The sequence below is a fragment of the Haplochromis burtoni genome, unplaced genomic scaffold (assembly GCF_018398535.1).
Source record: "Haplochromis burtoni strain Fernald_Lab_line unplaced genomic scaffold, NCSU_Asbu1 Contig_80, whole genome shotgun sequence".
Taxonomy (NCBI): Eukaryota; Metazoa; Chordata; class Actinopteri; order Cichliformes; family Cichlidae; genus Haplochromis; species Haplochromis burtoni.
Genome location: NW_024582441.1, coordinates 1,646,023 through 1,664,875, shown reverse-complemented (window position 1 = coordinate 1,664,875; position 18,853 = coordinate 1,646,023). Strand labels below are relative to the sequence as shown.

Here is an 18,853-nt window from a genome sequence, read left to right as displayed (position 1 = left end):
AATAGATTGCTTCACATCCCTGAAGACCGCTGTCTGGTACAAGAGTTTTATTGAGTATTGTCCATTATTCACTTGGGGGGGAAAAAAAGACAATTAACATGACATGAAAAAGCAGATTTTACATAAAGCTAAATAGGAATTAAATCATTTTCCTGAAGTTGTCCATGGCTTCTTTCACCTTCTCAAGCTCAATCTGGCTCTGTCGTAGCTGTGGAGAGAAAGAGGAAGTTTCTTATTTACAAGGAATTCTTACAACCTGAGAATCCTGGCGAGTCAATTTCCTTTTCCCACCTTCTCAGCATCCTGCTCCTGCACCTTCACCGGCACCTTCTCCTTGTAGTCATTCTTCCCCATCTTCTCTCTCAGTTTCTCCATCTGTTTCTCCAAATCACCTTTCTTCGTCATCAGCTTAGCCACTTCCTTCTCCACGTCAATGAGACCCTGTGGGGGGAAAAAGAAGTGAAAATGGGAATCGCAGCTAAAACTTGATCCTGTTATTTTTGCTCTGCAATGGAGAAACTAAAAAAAAAAAACACTGAACTGCCATTCAGGTGGAGCAAATTTAAAAATGGCATCCCTGATAGTATAAATGCATATCTACTCATATCTATCAGGCTATTCACAGGGGAATTCACCTAATTCAAAACTTGAAAAAAGAAAACCTACATGTAAAACACTAGTGCATTCATAGTACAGGGGGTCTAAAATACACACTTAGATACACACACCTGATATAACAGACAGATGGAAGGATACAAACAGAACAGGGCAGATTATACTGGCCCTCACCTTGAGCATAAGGTTGACAGTACATCTGTCAGAAGCGATAGCCACAGCACAGCCTTCTGGGACAGGCTGGTTGGCTGTCAGAGGGATGACGGCCTGAGAATAAGACAAGGTCTGGATCTGCAGACTGTATTTCTGCACCAGGGACACGGTTGCAGAGTCTATGCACTGGAGGTAGCCTAAGAGAGGAAAATACAGATGGTAAAGGTTTCGCGCATCAGAACAGTGCATTCCTGATGAGCTGTAACTCTGATTCAGTGCATACACATCCTCTACATACTGGTGTGCAGTTTAATTCATTTTAATGAAGCATATTTTATAATAACAACATATGGTATGTAAATGCTTTAACACATTTTCCAATATCTGTATGCCGAAGTTGAACTATAAAGTAGGAGAGGTTGGAAAATATTATGTAAAGTAGCTGAAAACTGCTTGTTAGACTCTAATCCTTTCTTTTAATAGCAAGTTTACTTCTTTAGAGAATCAGAAACTTTTCTTGGAGACTTCTAAAGTCTTCGTGTGTTTCAGGCCAAACTCTTGTTGCTATAGTCCACTCGATCTGTCACTACAGTTGCTCCCCTCTTTAGATCTTTAAATCATTGCTTGTCATAAAATGCAGCATTACTGCCATCAAATTCAAAACTATAGTGGAATGAAAATAGACTGCTCAAAAAAATAAAATAAGGGAACACTCGATCATCCCAGTATAACATAATATCCCTAAAATTTAAGTGGCATCAATCTGTCCAGTCAGAAATTACAAACCATACAGAATCATGTTCACCTGCTTTGGTGCAAATGAAAGTTGCTGAAGAAGCAACAACAAGACAACCTCTGGAAAGGAAATGGTTTTCACAGGTGACGGCCACAGACCATTGCTCTCGCTCTATCCCTCCTGATTTTACTTGCTGCTGGTTGCATGAGTCACTGTCTACATCCCACTCAGGTTACTCAGTGAGTCCAGCTCCAGGATGGCCACGTCCATACAAGAAGATTTGCAGTGTCTCTCAGACAGACACCAGGGGACACGAGGAGAGCTGGGCAACTTGGCAGCAAGACCGGTATCTGGTCCATTGTGCAGCGGAGACAGAATGACCTCCAGCAGGTTATTCAAGCGCATGTTTCTAACCAAACAGTCAGAATCAGACTCTACGAGGGTGACAAGTGGGATCTGTGCTCACAGCCAAGCACCATGCAGCTCAACTGGCATCCTCCTAGGAAAACCAGAACTGGCAGGCTCGCCACTGGCATCCCGTTCTCTTCACAGATGATGTTGCAGGCAGAATAACATTTGCCACAGCATCTCCAGACTATTTCATGCTTGTCACGTGCTTAGTATGAACCTGCTTTCATCTGTGAAGAGAGCAGGGCGCCAGTAGTGGACCTGCCAGTTCTGGTGCTCTCTGGCAAACTCCAATCAAGCTGCACGGAGCTGATCTGTGAGCACAAATCAGATCGCCAGATCAGGTGAATGTCGCCAGGTCCTCACATATTTTGTTTCTAACAGTTTGATCTGAAACGAGGATGTAAGTAGCCTGCTGGAGGTCATTCTGTAAGGGCTCTGGCAGTGCTCCTTGTCCCACAGAGAAGAACAGACAGCATAAGAGCCAGCTCTGCTAGTATCCCCAGGTATCACCTCCACACTGTTGAGACTGTGGTGGGGAAAGACAGCTAATCTTGTGATAACACGTATGCATGTACCGCCCTGGATGAACAGGACTCAACGGGCTTCAGATACCGACTCGAGCTACCAGCAGTGACAAGGATACTAACAAAAAGCCGAACTACAGGAAACTCAACCAGGAGGGCAAAATTTTCTGTGGTCACCACCCCTCCTCCCAACTTTCTCTGTCTTTGTTGCCTCTCCAGTCCACCTGTTGTCACTTTCATCTGCACCAAACCATTGTGAAGTGAATTCTAAATGGTTTGTGCTTCCTAACTGGACAGATTAATATCCCAGAAGCTTAACTGGGACTGTAAGGTCAAGTGTTCCCTTAATTTTTCTGAGCAGTGTGCAAAAAGATTTCCATGTGAAGTTGGCAGGCTTGTGTGAACATGCTGAATTGAGCTAATTTCCAACTGTAAGTACAGCATTGAACAGACATGCTGGTTAATTTCCACATGAAAATAGATGAAATATGAACTAAAAATTATTTTTAGCATCACTTTTAGAATTTATTTTGTGTGTCTTACAGTCAGCTCTGGTCTTGGTTAGATTGTAGTCAGCCCTAAGCGATCGGATCGTCTTGACAATGGTCATTATGAACTCCATGTCGCGGTCCACCTCCTCACTGTTCCAGCAGAACTACAACAAATCACAGGGAAAAAATATAATTGCAAAAAACACAAAACAGCACTCTCCACAAAAAAACTTTTTAAGGCTATTTGAGCATCAGTAAGATTCAGCACAAGCTGCCCCCCCCCCCTTCTTTTTCTCACCTCTTCGGTGGTGGGATATGATGTGACGCAGATGCTGGGAGGATCGCTCTGAGGTTTTCTTCGTGGTAACCTCTGATAGAGCTCCTCAGTGACGAAGGGCATCAAGGGAGACAGCAGGCGTAGACCAACCTCTAGACAGGTGTAAAGGGTCTGTCTGCACACCAGGGCTTGTCTCTGGCTCGTGCTGTCTTCCTCTGCTTTACTGAATACTGGTTTCACACTTTCCTGGAAAACAAGACGAGAGAAAGGAAAAGATAAGGAGGAAGTGGAACTTTCATGAGACTCTGCTGCTCAGTCGCCTACAAGATCCTTACCAGGTAGATGTCACAGAGCTCGTACAGCCAGAAGTTGTAGATGGCGGTGGTGATGGTCGGGAAGTCGTAGGCCTTGAAGCCGGCGTCACAGAGTGTAACAGCAGCGCTCAGCCTGGACAGAATCCACCTGTCAGATACGCTCTCCTCTCCAGATAACTGAGAGGATCGACAGAAGTGTAAAAAAGAAAAAAAAAGAGATATCTTTAGATTCAGGCAACACAACCCCGCACCAGGTATGTCCCAAATGTCAATGTGTGCAAATCTACGAATACAAATCATGGCAAACTAAGCCCCCAAACAAACACTGTTTTGTTTTGAAACAGAGATTTGGTCAAAATCTGTTACGCATCTAACTCGAGGAATATCAATAAGCATGGAACAGACTTTGTTTATGTTCTGTATCCTTCATCTGTTCCCTTGGTCTCACCTGGACTTTCTCTGATGGTACAAAGTTGTCTCCTAGAGCCTTCATGGCAAACTTCACAGCATTCCACAGTTTGTTGCAGAAGTGACGGTAGCCCAGGATGCGGTTGACATCCAGGTTGATATCCCTACCTGCGAGATTCAGAAATGAAGATTTCAGTAAATACCAAAGAACGACTCCAGTGGAAATCAAGCTGTATACTTGTTATACTTGTTAAAATGTGGTTTTCTATCTGCTAGAAGAATTATCATGAGAGAAAATGGCATTAGTGGCCATAGCTGTGGGTACTATAGCATTGGTCTGATGAAAGAAAAGGTGCAGATCTACACCAAAGTCATTTTCAGGCATAAAGGGATCCATTTACCTGAAACACTCATGAATGTCTACTTCTGATTGACAGAGATAAGCTTTATGGTTTGTAATTAATGTATATTAGTGAATTTCAAACACTGGTTATTAAAAAGAATCTAAGAAGGAAAACAGGACAAACAAGGAAGACGTAAAAAGTTCACCTTGGCTGGTGTAAGCACACAGAGCAAACCGGAGAGCATCTGTGCCACACTCTGGGATGCCATTTGGGTAGTCTGACTTCTGGCCCTGCTGCGCTCTCTCCACCTCCACAGGATCCAAGTTGCTGTCCATCAGCTGGGCATGAAGACCCTAGAGGATGGAGAGTAAGAGGACGAGGGAGGTTTTCAACAATTTTCTCTTTTCATCTTCAGAATATGAGACCTCCTTCGACTGCCTGATGTTTAAACTGGCCAGGGAGGAAAGGACCTTCAGAGGGAAAACATTCAGGGTTAAGCTTAGTTTACAAGTCCTTCAGTGCCCTCTAGAGGACAGGTCCGTTTCATTTGACTGAACAATTTCCCCGCAGCTGGTGAAGAGATTGATGGACTCAATAAAAGCTTGTTGGAAGCAGAAAGAGGTGCTTAATAAAGTTTATATAAGAGTAAGGGCCTCAAGGGACCCATAAGAGCATGGTGACTATGTAAAAGACAACCCAAACAGATGGGAGAAAAGAGCATGTATATTTATGTTTGCCTAAGTGTTTGTGTGTATCTGAGCGTGGATTAAAGGCTGATTAGGCTTTACCTCCAGGGAGATCCCTGTAATGACGTCTAGAGGGTCGATAACGTTGCCCAGAGACTTGCTCATCTTCCTTCCGTGAGCATCACGTACCACTGCATGCAGATAAACCTGAAAAATGAAACGAAAACATCAGTGAGTCATGTAGTACAAATATCACATCCTGCTGTGTCAGTGTCGTGGGTGATTGGTCTCACCTCTTTGAAGGGCAGCTTGCCTGTCAGTTTGAGACCCATCATCACCATGCGGGCAACCCAGAAGAACAGGATGTCATGGCCCGTCTCCAACAAGGTGCCGGGGTAAAACACCTGCAGGTCCTCATTCTAGAACCAACGACAACAAACACATTGGGAAAAACACCGAATGATTAATATTTTAGGAGGGTTTTTTCTTTTATACTATGAAACCAGAAATCAGGTATTAAACATTTCCATGTTTCTCTTTTCTATTCTGCTTAAGGTATTCTTTCAGTCAACTGAAACAATGTGCCCTCTGTGTCAGCAGAAAGAAAGTCATTTAACCTCAGTGTTTTACCTCATTAGGCCAGCCGAAGATAGAAAAGGGGAAAATGCCAGACGAGAACCAAGTGTCCAGAACGTCCTCGTCTGAAACGCAGGAGCAAAAGTTATCTAATCTGCATGAATATGGAGTAGAATTAATTAAATTAGGCAAATGTGTGTGTTGGCGCATTATGAAGTTATTAGATAACTTTACAATAATTGTGCTACGGAAAAGTGCCAAATTAAAAACAGCTAAATCTCACCCTGTCTGAGGGTAATTTTGTCTGCAGACACATTAAAGCGTTTCGCCGCCTTCTCCCTGGCCTCTTCCTCTGATCTCCCACTCACCCAGTAATGACCGTCCATGTCCTGCAGGCAAAAGAACAGAAGAAGAAATAAATCAGGGAAACAGACAATGACATGCACGATACGGATGCAGCTTTTATCTGTCATCTGAAGTCCTCCAGACCTTGACAACAAAAAGAGAAGTCATCTTACCTCTCCTGGTTTCACAGACGGATCGTTGACAGTGATGAAGTAAGCAGGAATACGGTGACCCCACCACAGCTGCCGAGAGATACACCAATCCCTGAAAAAGAAGACAGAGAGACGGATGTGAAAATGAACTCTGTGCACACTTTCTGATAATCATCTCCTTTCTAGACCTGAACCAATTTGTTCACTAATAGGTGAGGCGATGGCAGAAAATTAACTGGCATCAATTTTAATAATTGATAATGTAATATATTCTTTTTTTAATTAAACTTTCTCCGGTTCTGGCTCATCACTTTCTATTAACTGATTTCCTTTTTTCCTGTGTGATGAGAAATCAAATATCTTTGAGCTTAAACAAGCTTGTTTCTGAGAAAATTTCATCTGTTTTAAATAATATATTAATCAAATAGCCAAGGAAATATTCTGCCAATTAACTGATAACAAAAAGGTGTCAATTTCCTACACTGAAATTGACACCTTTTCTCAAGATTTCTGTTTAAATGCCTAAAACTGCAGAAACCAAAAGTGTCAAAATGCTTAAACTAAAAGCTTAAAACTAAAAAATAAACAATCAGGAAGCAGTATTTACTTAATGTTGTCCAGCCAGTTGAACCATGTTTTGAGATGGTGGTCAGGGATGATTTTGAGCCTGCCTTCTCTGACAGCATCAGCAGCCTCCTTGCCCATATCTCTGCAGTCCACATACCACTGGGGCTTCAGCAGCGGCTCCACAATGTCCTTGGAACGGCTGATAGGGAACACGCACAATGGGGCTTAAAGGAATACAGATAAAGGAAGCTCAAACAAAAACAACCCATGTCCAGCTTGTGCACAAATTTTACCTGCAAACTGGGACAACCATAGGGTTGTCTTTGATCTCTTTAAACTGGCCTCTGTCTTTGAGAGCCTGAAGCACTGCTTTCCTGGCCTCAAAACGCTTCATGCCCTGGGGAGGGAAGGACGAGTTAAAAATAAAAAATTCTGAAAAATAAGATAGCCTCATGAAGCAAACTATGAGAAAGCGTGACTTTAGTGTCACACACTGCAGGGGGGAAGGACGATAATGAGACACTATACCAAGAAGGGAGGAGGCACGTTAATGAGCAGGCCATTTTCATCCAAGATGTTGATGAAGGCCAGATTGTGTCTCTCTCCAACCTCGTAGTCATTATGGTCATGAGCCGGGGTGATTTTGACAGCGCCTGAACAGAAAATGGTGCAGAGAGACAGGCCAAGCAGAGAACAAGGGGAAAAAGAAAAAAAAGAACAATTGTAATGAGGCAAGTGGCTGGGCTTAACGACTTGTTATGATTACTTATTCTCGGCACACTGTAGACCTGCAGCTATGACATCTTTTTTCTGTACCCCAGGCCTACCTGTTCCAAAGCTCATGTCCACAAAGTCATCAAAGACTATGGGCATCTTGCGGTCACAGAAAGGATGAAGAACCATTTTTCCTTTCAGATGCTGATATCTGGCGTCGGCAGGGTGAACGGCTACTGCGGTGTCTCCAAGCATAGTCTCAATACGAGTCGTGGCCACGATCACCTCCTCATCTGAAGGACAGAGAAAGAACAAGGAGACCTGTATCGTAACAGCAGCACAAAGTGTCTTTGTTAACATTTTTTGCTTTCCATAAATTTACATACCAGATCCATCCACCTTGTAGGCAAAAGACACCAAGACCCCAAACTCGATTTTCTCCTTGTAACCAGGCACAGGCAAAAGAGTCCTGCCAGCGAGCTCCTTTTTATCCACCTGAAAGTCGAAAAATACATTTAATCAAGAGGGCACACAATGCCTGGCACTGCCAAAATGTCTCTGTTACCATTACAGCCTAATAACAGGGTTATCAGTGGAGCCTTTTTCAGGGTATTTATTCTGTTCATGCAGTCACACATTTATACAAAAAAGCCTAACAAAATAAGCAAGAGCCCTTAAATGCAAAAGTGTTTCATTTTGTATTCACACGAGCAGGAACTTGCATGAATTACCACATTACACAAAGTAAAGATACAATATCTCATCACAGTAAGTAGTACAAAGAATCGAAGAGTCTTTTTTCAATACTTCATATTTCAGACATAATTCTGTAGGTAATCTAAAGGTTTGTGCTGATATCCAGTCCTAGTAATCAGTGGGTGATATTACCTAATGTAACATTGCTTCATCAGTCTGTTAAAAGAATGCAACTCTATCATCGAGATGTGATTCGGTTTTATGCTAATGTTCCTCACGGCTTCATTAAGACATTCTCACATCATTATGAGAGCGAGCTGCAGTGCTCACGCCACATTTACCATATTTGGAAAGCACATCTAATGCCATGAAATGCATGAGCTCAGGGATATCATACCATAACACTTGTACTGTATTATGATGGTTAATTTGATCATTAAGAGACGCCACATCCAATATCTGGCTATGGAAAAAACATCCATACACTCAAACTAATATTAAACTTTCATGTTCCTGACTGTTATTTTTTTGTTCTGTAACCTTTTTTTGTCTGAGTCCAAGTTGAAAAACCTCCAGGAGAGCATCTTCCTTGCAGTCCTATTTTATTTTTTTGCAAAACAGTAAAACCTTTAACCCATACTCGATAACTTTGTTAACTCTCACTAAACCTCTTTCCGCCCGGTTAGTTATTATTGATCACCCTATTAAGTTGGGGTGGTATCATTTGTTTGGCATAAGTTTGATTTGAGCAGAGTGCACCAGACTTGGTACATTTTTTTCCTCAGGGTAACTGTTCATGGGGGAGTTCACAATATAATCATGTTTCAATGAGCTTAGCAAATCCAGCGGATGCATGTGAGACAGCTCCATTTATATTCTTTATATACTTGTCTGTGAATGTCCATCCTAGTATGAGTACCACTGTGGCTAGAGGTGGGACACGCCAGACACCCCCCAATGCAACATCACATTACTTAACTCACAATAGGATATTAGTGTGACTTCCAACATTTATCGATATGTTGAATGTTAAAGTAATATATATTGCAATTTATGACCCTTTTTTCAACTGTAAATTGCAGTCAGTCCAAGTCAGACTGCAACTGTTTACACAAAGCTCGCCTCCTATCAGACACCTGTGCAATTAGCTTGCGATCAAATATGGTTGTGCAACACCCTCAACCTCTTGGCAACCATTTAGTCATCACAAGTTGAAATCTGCCAGAATGTGAAATAATTCAATTTAACCTGCAGGTAGCCACCAATTTATTTGTAGATGTGTCACGTTTTTATTTGTGTGACTGAGCTTTTAGCTTGTCTTGAATTAGGAGGTAGTTTTGTCAGTTTACGGATGTTTTTTTTTTTTTGGTTCAGCCGATTTAATCTAAGTTTTCTCGGCTAACATTACCTCAGGGTGTGGTGCACCCTGAGCACTGCTGTTCTTATCATTCCAAAAGTATTTTAAATATTTCATTAAACATCAATATTTGTTGTCCCTGTATTGATCCAATGTTGCCATGGAAAATATCTCAGTGTATCAATATCCCCCCCACTTTCAGTTGTCTTGTGGTGAAAAAAGGTCCCGAAAATGAGACACACTGCTTAACGCAGAGTGACTTGCCTCTATGTCAGAGATGGCAGAGTTCAGTGTACAGGACCAGTTGACCAGCCTCTTGCTCCTGTAGATCACTCCCTCATCGTGCATGCGGATAAAGGCCTCTTGGACTGCATAGGAAAGTTTCTAGAGGAGCCCAGGTAAACAGAAAAATTTTATTTTTAACTATTATTGAACACAAAATTTCCCACACATCAAAGATTTTAGAAACCTTACAGGATCCATAGTGAAGCAAGCTCTGTCCCAGTCCAGGGAAGAGCCCAGTTTCTTCAGCTGATGGTAGATCCGGTCTCCCTTCCTACAAGGGATAAAAAGAAATATTGTGGTGTTTTTCCTATTTAAGATTGTTTAAATCTTCGCTTTTCCTGCTACTTCTTTTACTTACTCATTCTTCCATTTCCAGACTTCCCGGATAAAGTTTTCCCTGCCCAAGTCATGACGGCTCATGCCCTTCTCTCTCATCAGCTTTTTCTCCACCACCACCTGGGTCGCAATGCCAGCGTGGTCACAGCCCGGGTTCCACAGGGTGGTCTCACCTCGCATCCTGTGCCTGCACAGACCGGATGGGAGATTAGCTCAAACATATTAGCAGAGAGAAATTTCATCAGTTAACAAAAGAATTATAGTTTATTAAATTACCATCTGGTCAGACAGTCTTGGATGGCGTTGGTGAGGGCGTGACCCAGGTGAAGTGATCCTGTCACATTAGGTGGAGGGATGCACATCATGAAGATGCCCTTAGCATTTTCCTCACTAATACTCTTCCTCTACAGAATATAGTGACAGACAGGTTATTTGAAGCTAAACTTATCAATTAAAAATCTAATTCAGGACCATTTTTATAATATCTGAGGACTTACCCCATACTCGGGCTTGAAGAAGCCCTGCTTCTCCCACCACGGATACCAGGCAGCCTCCACATACTGAGGACTGTAGGAGTCAGGAAGTGGACTAACAACATCTGGCAGCAAAGGTGAGGAAAAGGTTCAGTAAAGCATCTGAAGCTCACTCAAGTGAAATGCTGAAAAAACTACTAATATCACAGCCTGAAAAGAAGGTGCGCTTTTTTAAAACACGTCATCACTCAGTGGAATAATAAACCTCTAATGAATAAAAAAAAACCCTGCAAAACCCAGAAGGACTAAACGTAAAGGTCAACAAAGCACAATAATACACACATAATATACGATGAGAAGTATGAAGACACTTGGATGTTAAGCTTTCTAGCATACATACGAATATCAAATCCTGAAGCCTAGAATCTGTTCCCATAAATCTAAAGAATACTGTGGTTGTCTAACCTATGTGTCTTTTATTTTACACAGCACCTAGTTGGTGAAATGTCCACATTTATCTAAAAACTAAAAACTGTGGCGTGACCACAGGCCTGAGCTACAAAGCAGGATTTGGTGCTTACTGAGGCAACTTTATTGTTAAACCTGGATTTTCTGGGTAATGACAGTGGTTAGCTTGTGATGGGATGGCGCATCACCATGGTAACTTCTGCTGCAGATCCATCTTGTTATAAAGGAAGTTAAGTTCAAGAGAGGGGGTCAATTGGTACAAAACTACCACCCACTGATCAATCAATTCTCCGGAATATAGTGGTACCATTAACGTGGACCTCGTGCCCAGACAGCAGGAGGGTCTATTTTATCCAGCTTTACTTCCTGCCTTTAAAAAGCCTTTACTGACATAGTGCAGACACACACACACACACACACACACACCTCTATAAACTAACTTGATTGACAGTGGGGAGTTTTAAATACTAGGCCACAGCTTAAATCATTTAATGTGCTTTTGGTATCAGACACGTCACACTTGTAATGCTTTTAGCCCACACTGTTTGAACTTTGCATATTTTTCAGATATTACAGTCTTTGTTGTTTTGCTGCCAACAGACCTGTCAGTGTTGTTTCCCCTTTCCTGCCCTACTCTCCTACTTTGCTCGTCAATTCCCTCTTTATCAGGTCCAGTCATTAATGACTGTTCTGCCTCTAACTAAAGGACCTTGTTCTACCAGACCAAGCAGCTCTCCAGCATCTTCAGATCTCCACTTCCTTCTTTCTTTTTCTTTTAAGATGGAAGTACTGGTAGACTGTCTTTTGCAGTTTTATTTGTTGGTTTACTTTTTTACCTCATTAGTTTAGGGAGAGAAGCTCTTGGTCCTACAGCCCACTGACCCTAATTTGGTCCACTTTTTTTTGCCCGGCCATTTCCTCTGTTTTATTTTCTGTTTAAATTAAACAGCTTGAAACTTAGGTGTGGCATCCGCTTTACAGGTTGTGGTCACTAAGATAAGGTAACTTTAAAGTGCAAGCTCCAGGGAAGCTTGCCTGGAACACTAAGTTACGTGGAATGTGCTTACAGTACACAAATCAACTCAAGCATAGTGAACACTCACCTTTTTTTTCTCCAGCAGGGGTGGTGATGTTATATGTAATCACTCCCAATTCCTTCTTCTCAGGTTTGGCCTTTTTCTGAGAAAAAAAAAGCAGAAGAAAAAAAACCCATGAGAGACTTTGAAATAGTAATGTCTTCAGTGACTGTGTTACGATCAACTACAAATCAGATGGCTAGCTCAGAGTCACCCTTTCGAATTTTCATTTTCAAATTTTTGTGTTCTGTACATTCTGTTTTTCTTACAGGTGAGGCAGTTAGCGATAAATTGTACTCTGTCCTTTTATGACGTCTTCCCCTATCACCCTCCTCCCCCTTTTCCCCCATATCCTGCCTTAGACATTGTCATACTGTACACCACATACAATGTAATAACTGAAATGGCATGAACAGAAATGAAGAAATAAACAGATAAGCTCTGAACAAGAGCAGTCTATGGAGAATTTATACAGCTGATCACAGTGCATTGAGATCATAATTTTGACAGAACACAGCAGGACTAAAAATAGAAAAACAAGAAAGTGCTTGTATGAATTTAATATGTTATATAAATCACTTTCACTTTCAAGTAGAGTAGAAAAGCACTACATAAGAACAGATGATTTACCATGGATATTTGCAATTTTCAAAACTTCACAAATGAATTTCTCTTTGTACATGTTGCGTATTTATACCTCAGATGGCGGCTGTGTCTTTTTCTTTGCTTCCATTTCTTTCTTCTGTTGGAATTTTTCAAGCTTTTCTCTCTTCTTTGCTTCTTTCTTCAGCTGGGCCTCCGTCTTCGGTGGGCCTGAGAGAGGAAACATCACAATGGCATGAGATACTGTACATTACATTCTGCTAATACTTATCAAGTGATTCGTTGAAGTTCCTAACCGTTTGCTGGAGCGCCGGGAGAGTCAGCAGCAGGACTGCCATTAACAGCATTTGTAGCAGCATTTGTTTTTGGTGTGACTGGGACCATCTTTTCACAAAGAACGATCTCCCCCAGTACCTTCAGGAACTGTGGCTGATTAATGCAGGTCGTGAACCATCTGGTAACATTCGTTACAGCCTTCCTGTCTGATGGCTCCAGTGCCTGAGTATTCATAAAAGCATAATAAAGCTTGTCTGTTCAGAAGCTATGCAGAAAAACCTGTTAGACAGAAAGTGTAGCGTAGCACACATACATATTTGAAGGGGAGTAAAACCGCTGTAGCTACAGCCATATCAGCCAGGGTAATGCTCTCTCCCACCAGGTAGGTTCTTGGTGCCAAAGCCTGATCGAGAACCTTAAGAACACGCATCAGCTCTGCACGGGAACTCTGCTGGAGCTGAGAATGCACAAAGAGTAGGAGAATACATTTTTACATGAACAAATCAGACACACGTTCAGGTCCAAGGAAGCTTTAAATACCTTCTTATCCACTCCTGTCACCCCCATCAGAGGGAAGACCACAGCACATGACACTGGGGTGAGCTCATTGTCTGCAAAGCTGAGCCACTGCCACACCTGGCTCTGCTGCTTAGCATCCAGACCAGCCCTCTTTCCCTGAAAGGCTAAGTACCATGACACAGCAGTGGCCCCGCTCACTAGAGAGTCACCATCCCCAGCGGCGGCCAGCACCAGGGCTGGTCTGGAGCGGGCGTTCAGAGATGCAGGAGGGTCCTCTGTGATGATCTGCGGCCGGGAGGACGGTCCATATTCTGCAGCTAAGAGAGCCAGAAGGCTCCTGAAGTCATCAGGGTGAGGAGACACGTAGAGAGTGGTCATCTCTGGTGAAGACACATTCAGGTTGCATGAAGTAAGAGAGAAACATTCATTTTGTTGCTGTAATTGAGCATTTCCTTATCAGACTGGATGGGTGTGTTTGCTGGCAGAAACACTGTTATGCCAAACTTCATGCCACTCAAGGGGCATGTCCAGAAGGTGGGTTAAGTTTTTTTTTTTTAAAGCAAACTGTTTTAACCCTTAAGAACCCAGACCTATTTCTACTTTCATGAAAATTACGGGGGTTGTAAGTTATATCAAATGAATCATATATAACACATTTCTGAAGTTTTTTTTGTAATAGCTCCACCCACTGCCCCAGATCTGAAATGTCACATATGCGTCACATTGGGCATACAAGGTACATTTGTTCCATATTTAGAAAGTAATTCTGTAAACACTTTCTTGCTTTTAAAAACAGAATTCTGTTCTGTGATGGGCGCCCCTGTGTGATTTCCAAAGGATCAGGCTTGTGGCAACTTCTGCCTGGAAGCTTCTTTCTTTCAGTGGCTTTTGGACACCAAGTAGCTTGCAGTCACGACGGTAAATCAACCATGCGTTGACAACACCGAGCATGGTGGTTTGCCAGAACAGGTAGAGATACCACCTCCGTGACTTCATGTGGTACTTGTACCTTGCAATGCAGGTGTCAAGCAGGTCAATACCCCCCATGAATGTGTTGTACTCCACAATGTGTGGCCTTTTGACCTCAACAAATGCCTTGCCCGATTTGCTCCAGCGACGGACTGTATCTTGAGGCTCAGTTGCACAATAGGATGAGATGAGGGTAACAGATTTGTTGTCATACCACTTCACAATAACCATGCTCTCCTCCTTATTCACCCTGGCATCAACAGATCCTCTGCCTCTCTGGGCAAGACTTTTTTTCATCTTCAAGCTTACAACCTGCTAAGCGATTTCCACGAAGTGTTCCTACAAAGCAGATCTGTCGCTGAAGAAGTGTGAGCACAAGTGGGGCTGAGGAGAAGAAGTTATCAGCAAATCTTTGTAGTTTTGCTCAGCTGGCAGAGTTTCACACAACTTCACCACAACATCTCCTCCAATCCCAAGTAAAGTCTTCTTCCCAGTACCACCTTGATAAACAACAAAATCATGGAGCATACCAGAGGATGAGCACCGGGCCCAGATTTTCAATCCCCAGGGGTGGGGCTTTCCCTTCACATACTGCCTTATTGGGCTGTGTGTCCCCTTGAAGGGTACCATTTGCTCATCAACAGAGTTGTACTCCTCTGGGACGATATCCAGGCATTGTTTGCGAAACATTTCAAGCCATGGACAGATCTTCCAGCACTTGTCTTCTGCATCTCTGTGTAATAAATCTGTATTGTCAGTGAAATGTAGAGATCCCAACAGGGTTTGAAATCGGTTGCGGGACATGTTATCTGCTACCATAGGACACCTGGTGTCATTTTCCCAGTATGCTCGATTTCCAGGCATTTGGCATAGACCCATCCTCAGATAGACCAATGAGTATTTCTAGTTCTTTAACAGTGGTATTTACATTTCTCAGATGGTTGGATTTTTGTACACTGTATAAATTTGTTTGTTCCATTAACAACAGCAGCATATCATCTGTGATGAAGTTTTTGAAGTACTCCAGTGGAGTGTGGATCTCATCTGGAGGTTTGGCACAGGGTCCCTTGAATGTGGTCTCAGGGGTTTCGAACGTTTTCTTTCTCCAGGAGAATTTTTGTCCTTTGATAGCTGCCTTGGGCTACCCAGTGTCTATATGGCTGTGGCTCTGTCTCTAAATCACTTGAATCACAACTGTCTGAATCACTGGATTCACTTGATTCATCACTCTCCACATCTTTGTGGGGGATGTAATTAGGGTCTCCAGAATCTTTCACATCCCTCATACTCACTCTCCTCTGCAGTGATAAACTCTAGCGCATCTTGAACACTATATTTTTTCTTTTTATCCATTCTACCAAAGAGTGAAAATGACAAAAAAAATGGGGGGTAATTGAAAAACGCCTCAACAAAGCTAAAGTAAAGTTCCATCACAAATTTAGGTAATTTAATAAATTAGTTATGCTTGAATTTAGTTAAATATGACTGAGAATTAACAACAAAGAATACATTTACTTAAAATAACTGAATGAGCTAAACTGACTAAGCAAATGATCAGTTTTTGTCTTTTTGTGACAAATATGTCACAACATTTTTTTTAAGAAAATTTGGAGTTTAATGCCCGATGTGACATATTTGTCACAGCGATATTTAACAAACTGATTCTAGATCAAATTGTTTCAGAAATATTACCAAACTAGGTTACAAATGACCTATGACATCTTATCTAATGTTTAGAATTGCTGAATGAGTAAAAGCTTACCTTTGCAAAAAGAAAAGAAAGTTTTTAAAATTAGCATAGTGGTCTCATTAGCTAACCAGGCGGACCAAGACTTTGAAAATGGTGTCTTGAACACCCAGAGTGCCTCACTTGTCACATGACTGAACTAGTTTGTGCAGTAGACGTCACTTAGGGACTTTATTAGTTAAAAGTCAAAGTTAAACCATTATAAATAGTTTTTCTCTAAGTGTAAAGGGGCGGTGACACCAGTGTCACTGTGGGTCCTTAAGGGTTAAACATATTTAATAAAATCAGCTTTAAGCATGTCACAGTGGGTATCAGATTAGCTTTAAAAAGGATAGGTATGCTAGCCCGTTAGCTCTTTGTTTCACTTTCTGCAGCTCTGAGCCGTGGCACCTGTCAGACTGATGAAAACTCATGCAAGCAGGCTAGTTAGCTTAAGCCAACGAGTCAAACTGAAAGAAGTTTTTCTTCAGCAGCTCCAGCGTGAACTTTAATAAACCTTTATTCAAGCTGCCACAACTTTAAATTCACCAGAAAGTAAGCGTCTAAGAAACCTGAGGCTTGCTATTAAAATGTTTTAAAGCGAGTCCTGCGTACCTTTGAATGAAACAGACAGAGACGTCAGCTCAGTTAGCACACACACACAGCCACATGAATGCCCGTCTGATGCAATGAAACTGCAACGAGTTCCGGGTATCAGCCGTCGCTTCCGGCACAAAACGGAAGTCATGTTATCTACAACCCATTGACGAGAACAGATCAGCAACAACTACCACTGAAGGTATTTTAATCACCGATCGGTGATTAGATTAGATTGCATTAGATTAGCAACGCCACTGTGTAAAGCTATTAAATTAAAAATTAAAGAACCTGCATTTAAAGTCTTGTTAAAGCTGTTAAAACTGCTAATAAAAGCAATTTAAAAGCAGTTTAATAAAAAGTTAAAGTATGATGACGATGATAGTGATTATTATTATTAGTAGTAGTAGTTGTAGTCAGGGGCGGAGCGTGGGGGTGGCTTACTGGGCTTAAGCCCGGGTTGTTTTGTCAGAAGCCCGGGGTCTTTTGGAGTGTAATTTTTTCATAGTTAGATGTCTGGCTGACAACTGTATAAAACAAAAAGTACACACAATATTCGAAGCACATAGTGCACACTGTGGGAATTTACGACTGTGCGTGAATCCCCCCTGATATTGGTATGATCCGAGCTCAGGCACTAAGCGACTGAGCGAGGGGGCGGGGCAGCTGCTGCCTGTGAGTGCGCTGTTGGAGAAACGGAGCCAGCCATACTAAGGAGAGCTTAAGTTTGACCAGGTACCAAAGCAAATCATTCGTACCGTACAAATAATGTAAATATGACGGTGAATCACGAAAGATTGATATCAAACTGATCACTTGACCAATATTACGTTACTCGCTCTTCGAGTGAATCAACAAATGGCGAAATGAAAAGCCGAACAACAACAATGCTGTTTTTTAGAGAGTCTTGCTTACATGTGTTTATTTCATATTTTCAGTTCTTACCCTCCCCGACTAAATCGGTTTCAGTTATGTACTGAAACATAAGAATGGACATTAGAGGCTTCTTTCAAAGAAAAAACTCAGGTAAATGTTATTTTATATATTATGCTTTGTATGTTGTTCAGTATATTTCTATGCAAAACAAGAGGGATTTCAGTACACAGCAGGATATTCACATTTGTAACCAGATATTTACACTTTAGGGATAAAACATTTTTACTGTACAACATCAATTTAGAGTAAACTTTTGTTTTAGATAAATATTGAAATATATTTTGAATTAGTTAAATGTCAGAATAAAGAGAGACAGAGCTTCTATTTTTTATCACTTTCATCAAATTTAGGAGTACATGTACACTAAGTTTATTGTTAATTAATAAGAAAACTCCAGACGATTCCATTCTGAGCTGAAGAAGCTTCTGATAGGTTAGTAGAGTCCATGTGAGTAAATTGGTGGCACAGCTGTGGATGCATATAAGGCAAAACACAGAGCCTGTTTCTGTGACATGGGAAAATCAAGAGATGTCAACCAAAACACCAGGAAAAGAACACATATGTGAGCAATTTGAGATCATTCTACGATCGCAAGAACACATCAGAAAACAACAGCAATCTTTTATAATGATAGAAAGTGACAGAAGTAACATGCAACGAAACAAGGATGCACCATCATTCACATGAGAATGACTAACAAAACAACAGAAGACATGCAGCAAATAGCCACATGCAGAACATCATTATACACGAATCAACACATATGCAAACCAGACACAGCAAAAATCACAAGCACCTAAGAATAGGTATGAAGCACATGAGAATAAAGAATACAATACATCCAAGTAAGAAGAGACAATTCAGTTCCGGTCACCAATCATAGTATAATATAAATCAGAGCAATCCAAATCTGCATTTCATTAGATATACATACAACAGCCACAAGTGATATGTACACATCCGAACATGAATCGCAAATAAGAAAGCATAGACCTTATGATTATGCGATCACCAACACGTAGATATACACTCATCTAATGAAGCGACGATGCAATAGTCCAGTAATAAAGTACAAATAGATGACGTATTAACGGACAGTTCATGACAGTAAACATATTACTGAATTTAATACATAAGCAAACATTACTGTCATTATAGAACAGCAATAATACAAATGAATTCAGAAGAGCCAATTCAGTATCAAATACAGAAAAGGCACATAA

The 18,853-nt window shown here is 41.5% G+C and overlaps 1 protein-coding gene across 1 annotated transcript; it reads right to left on the bottom strand.

Moving 5' to 3' along the window:
* Nucleotides 1-32: 32 nt before the first annotated feature.
* On the bottom strand, nucleotides 33-16,841 carry vars1 (valyl-tRNA synthetase 1). The gene is made up of 29 exons (XM_005925170.2): nucleotides 16,713-16,841; nucleotides 13,424-13,782; nucleotides 13,197-13,340; nucleotides 12,904-13,105; nucleotides 12,702-12,817; nucleotides 12,032-12,107; nucleotides 10,485-10,585; nucleotides 10,264-10,391; nucleotides 10,010-10,174; nucleotides 9,841-9,922; nucleotides 9,631-9,750; nucleotides 7,700-7,808; nucleotides 7,427-7,606; nucleotides 7,128-7,252; nucleotides 6,893-6,996; nucleotides 6,640-6,798; nucleotides 6,054-6,144; nucleotides 5,819-5,924; nucleotides 5,590-5,660; nucleotides 5,253-5,378; nucleotides 5,062-5,166; nucleotides 4,479-4,626; nucleotides 3,970-4,097; nucleotides 3,543-3,698; nucleotides 3,229-3,453; nucleotides 2,983-3,094; nucleotides 790-965; nucleotides 292-441; nucleotides 33-208 (listed from the first exon to the last, which is right to left on the bottom strand). The coding sequence occupies exons 2-29, from the start codon at nucleotides 13,778-13,780 to the stop codon at nucleotides 140-142; spliced, it is 3,831 nt and encodes a 1,276-aa protein (XP_005925232.2). The 5' UTR covers nucleotides 13,781-13,782; nucleotides 16,713-16,841; the 3' UTR covers nucleotides 33-139.
* Between the last annotated feature and the right edge of the window lie 2,012 nt (nucleotides 16,842-18,853).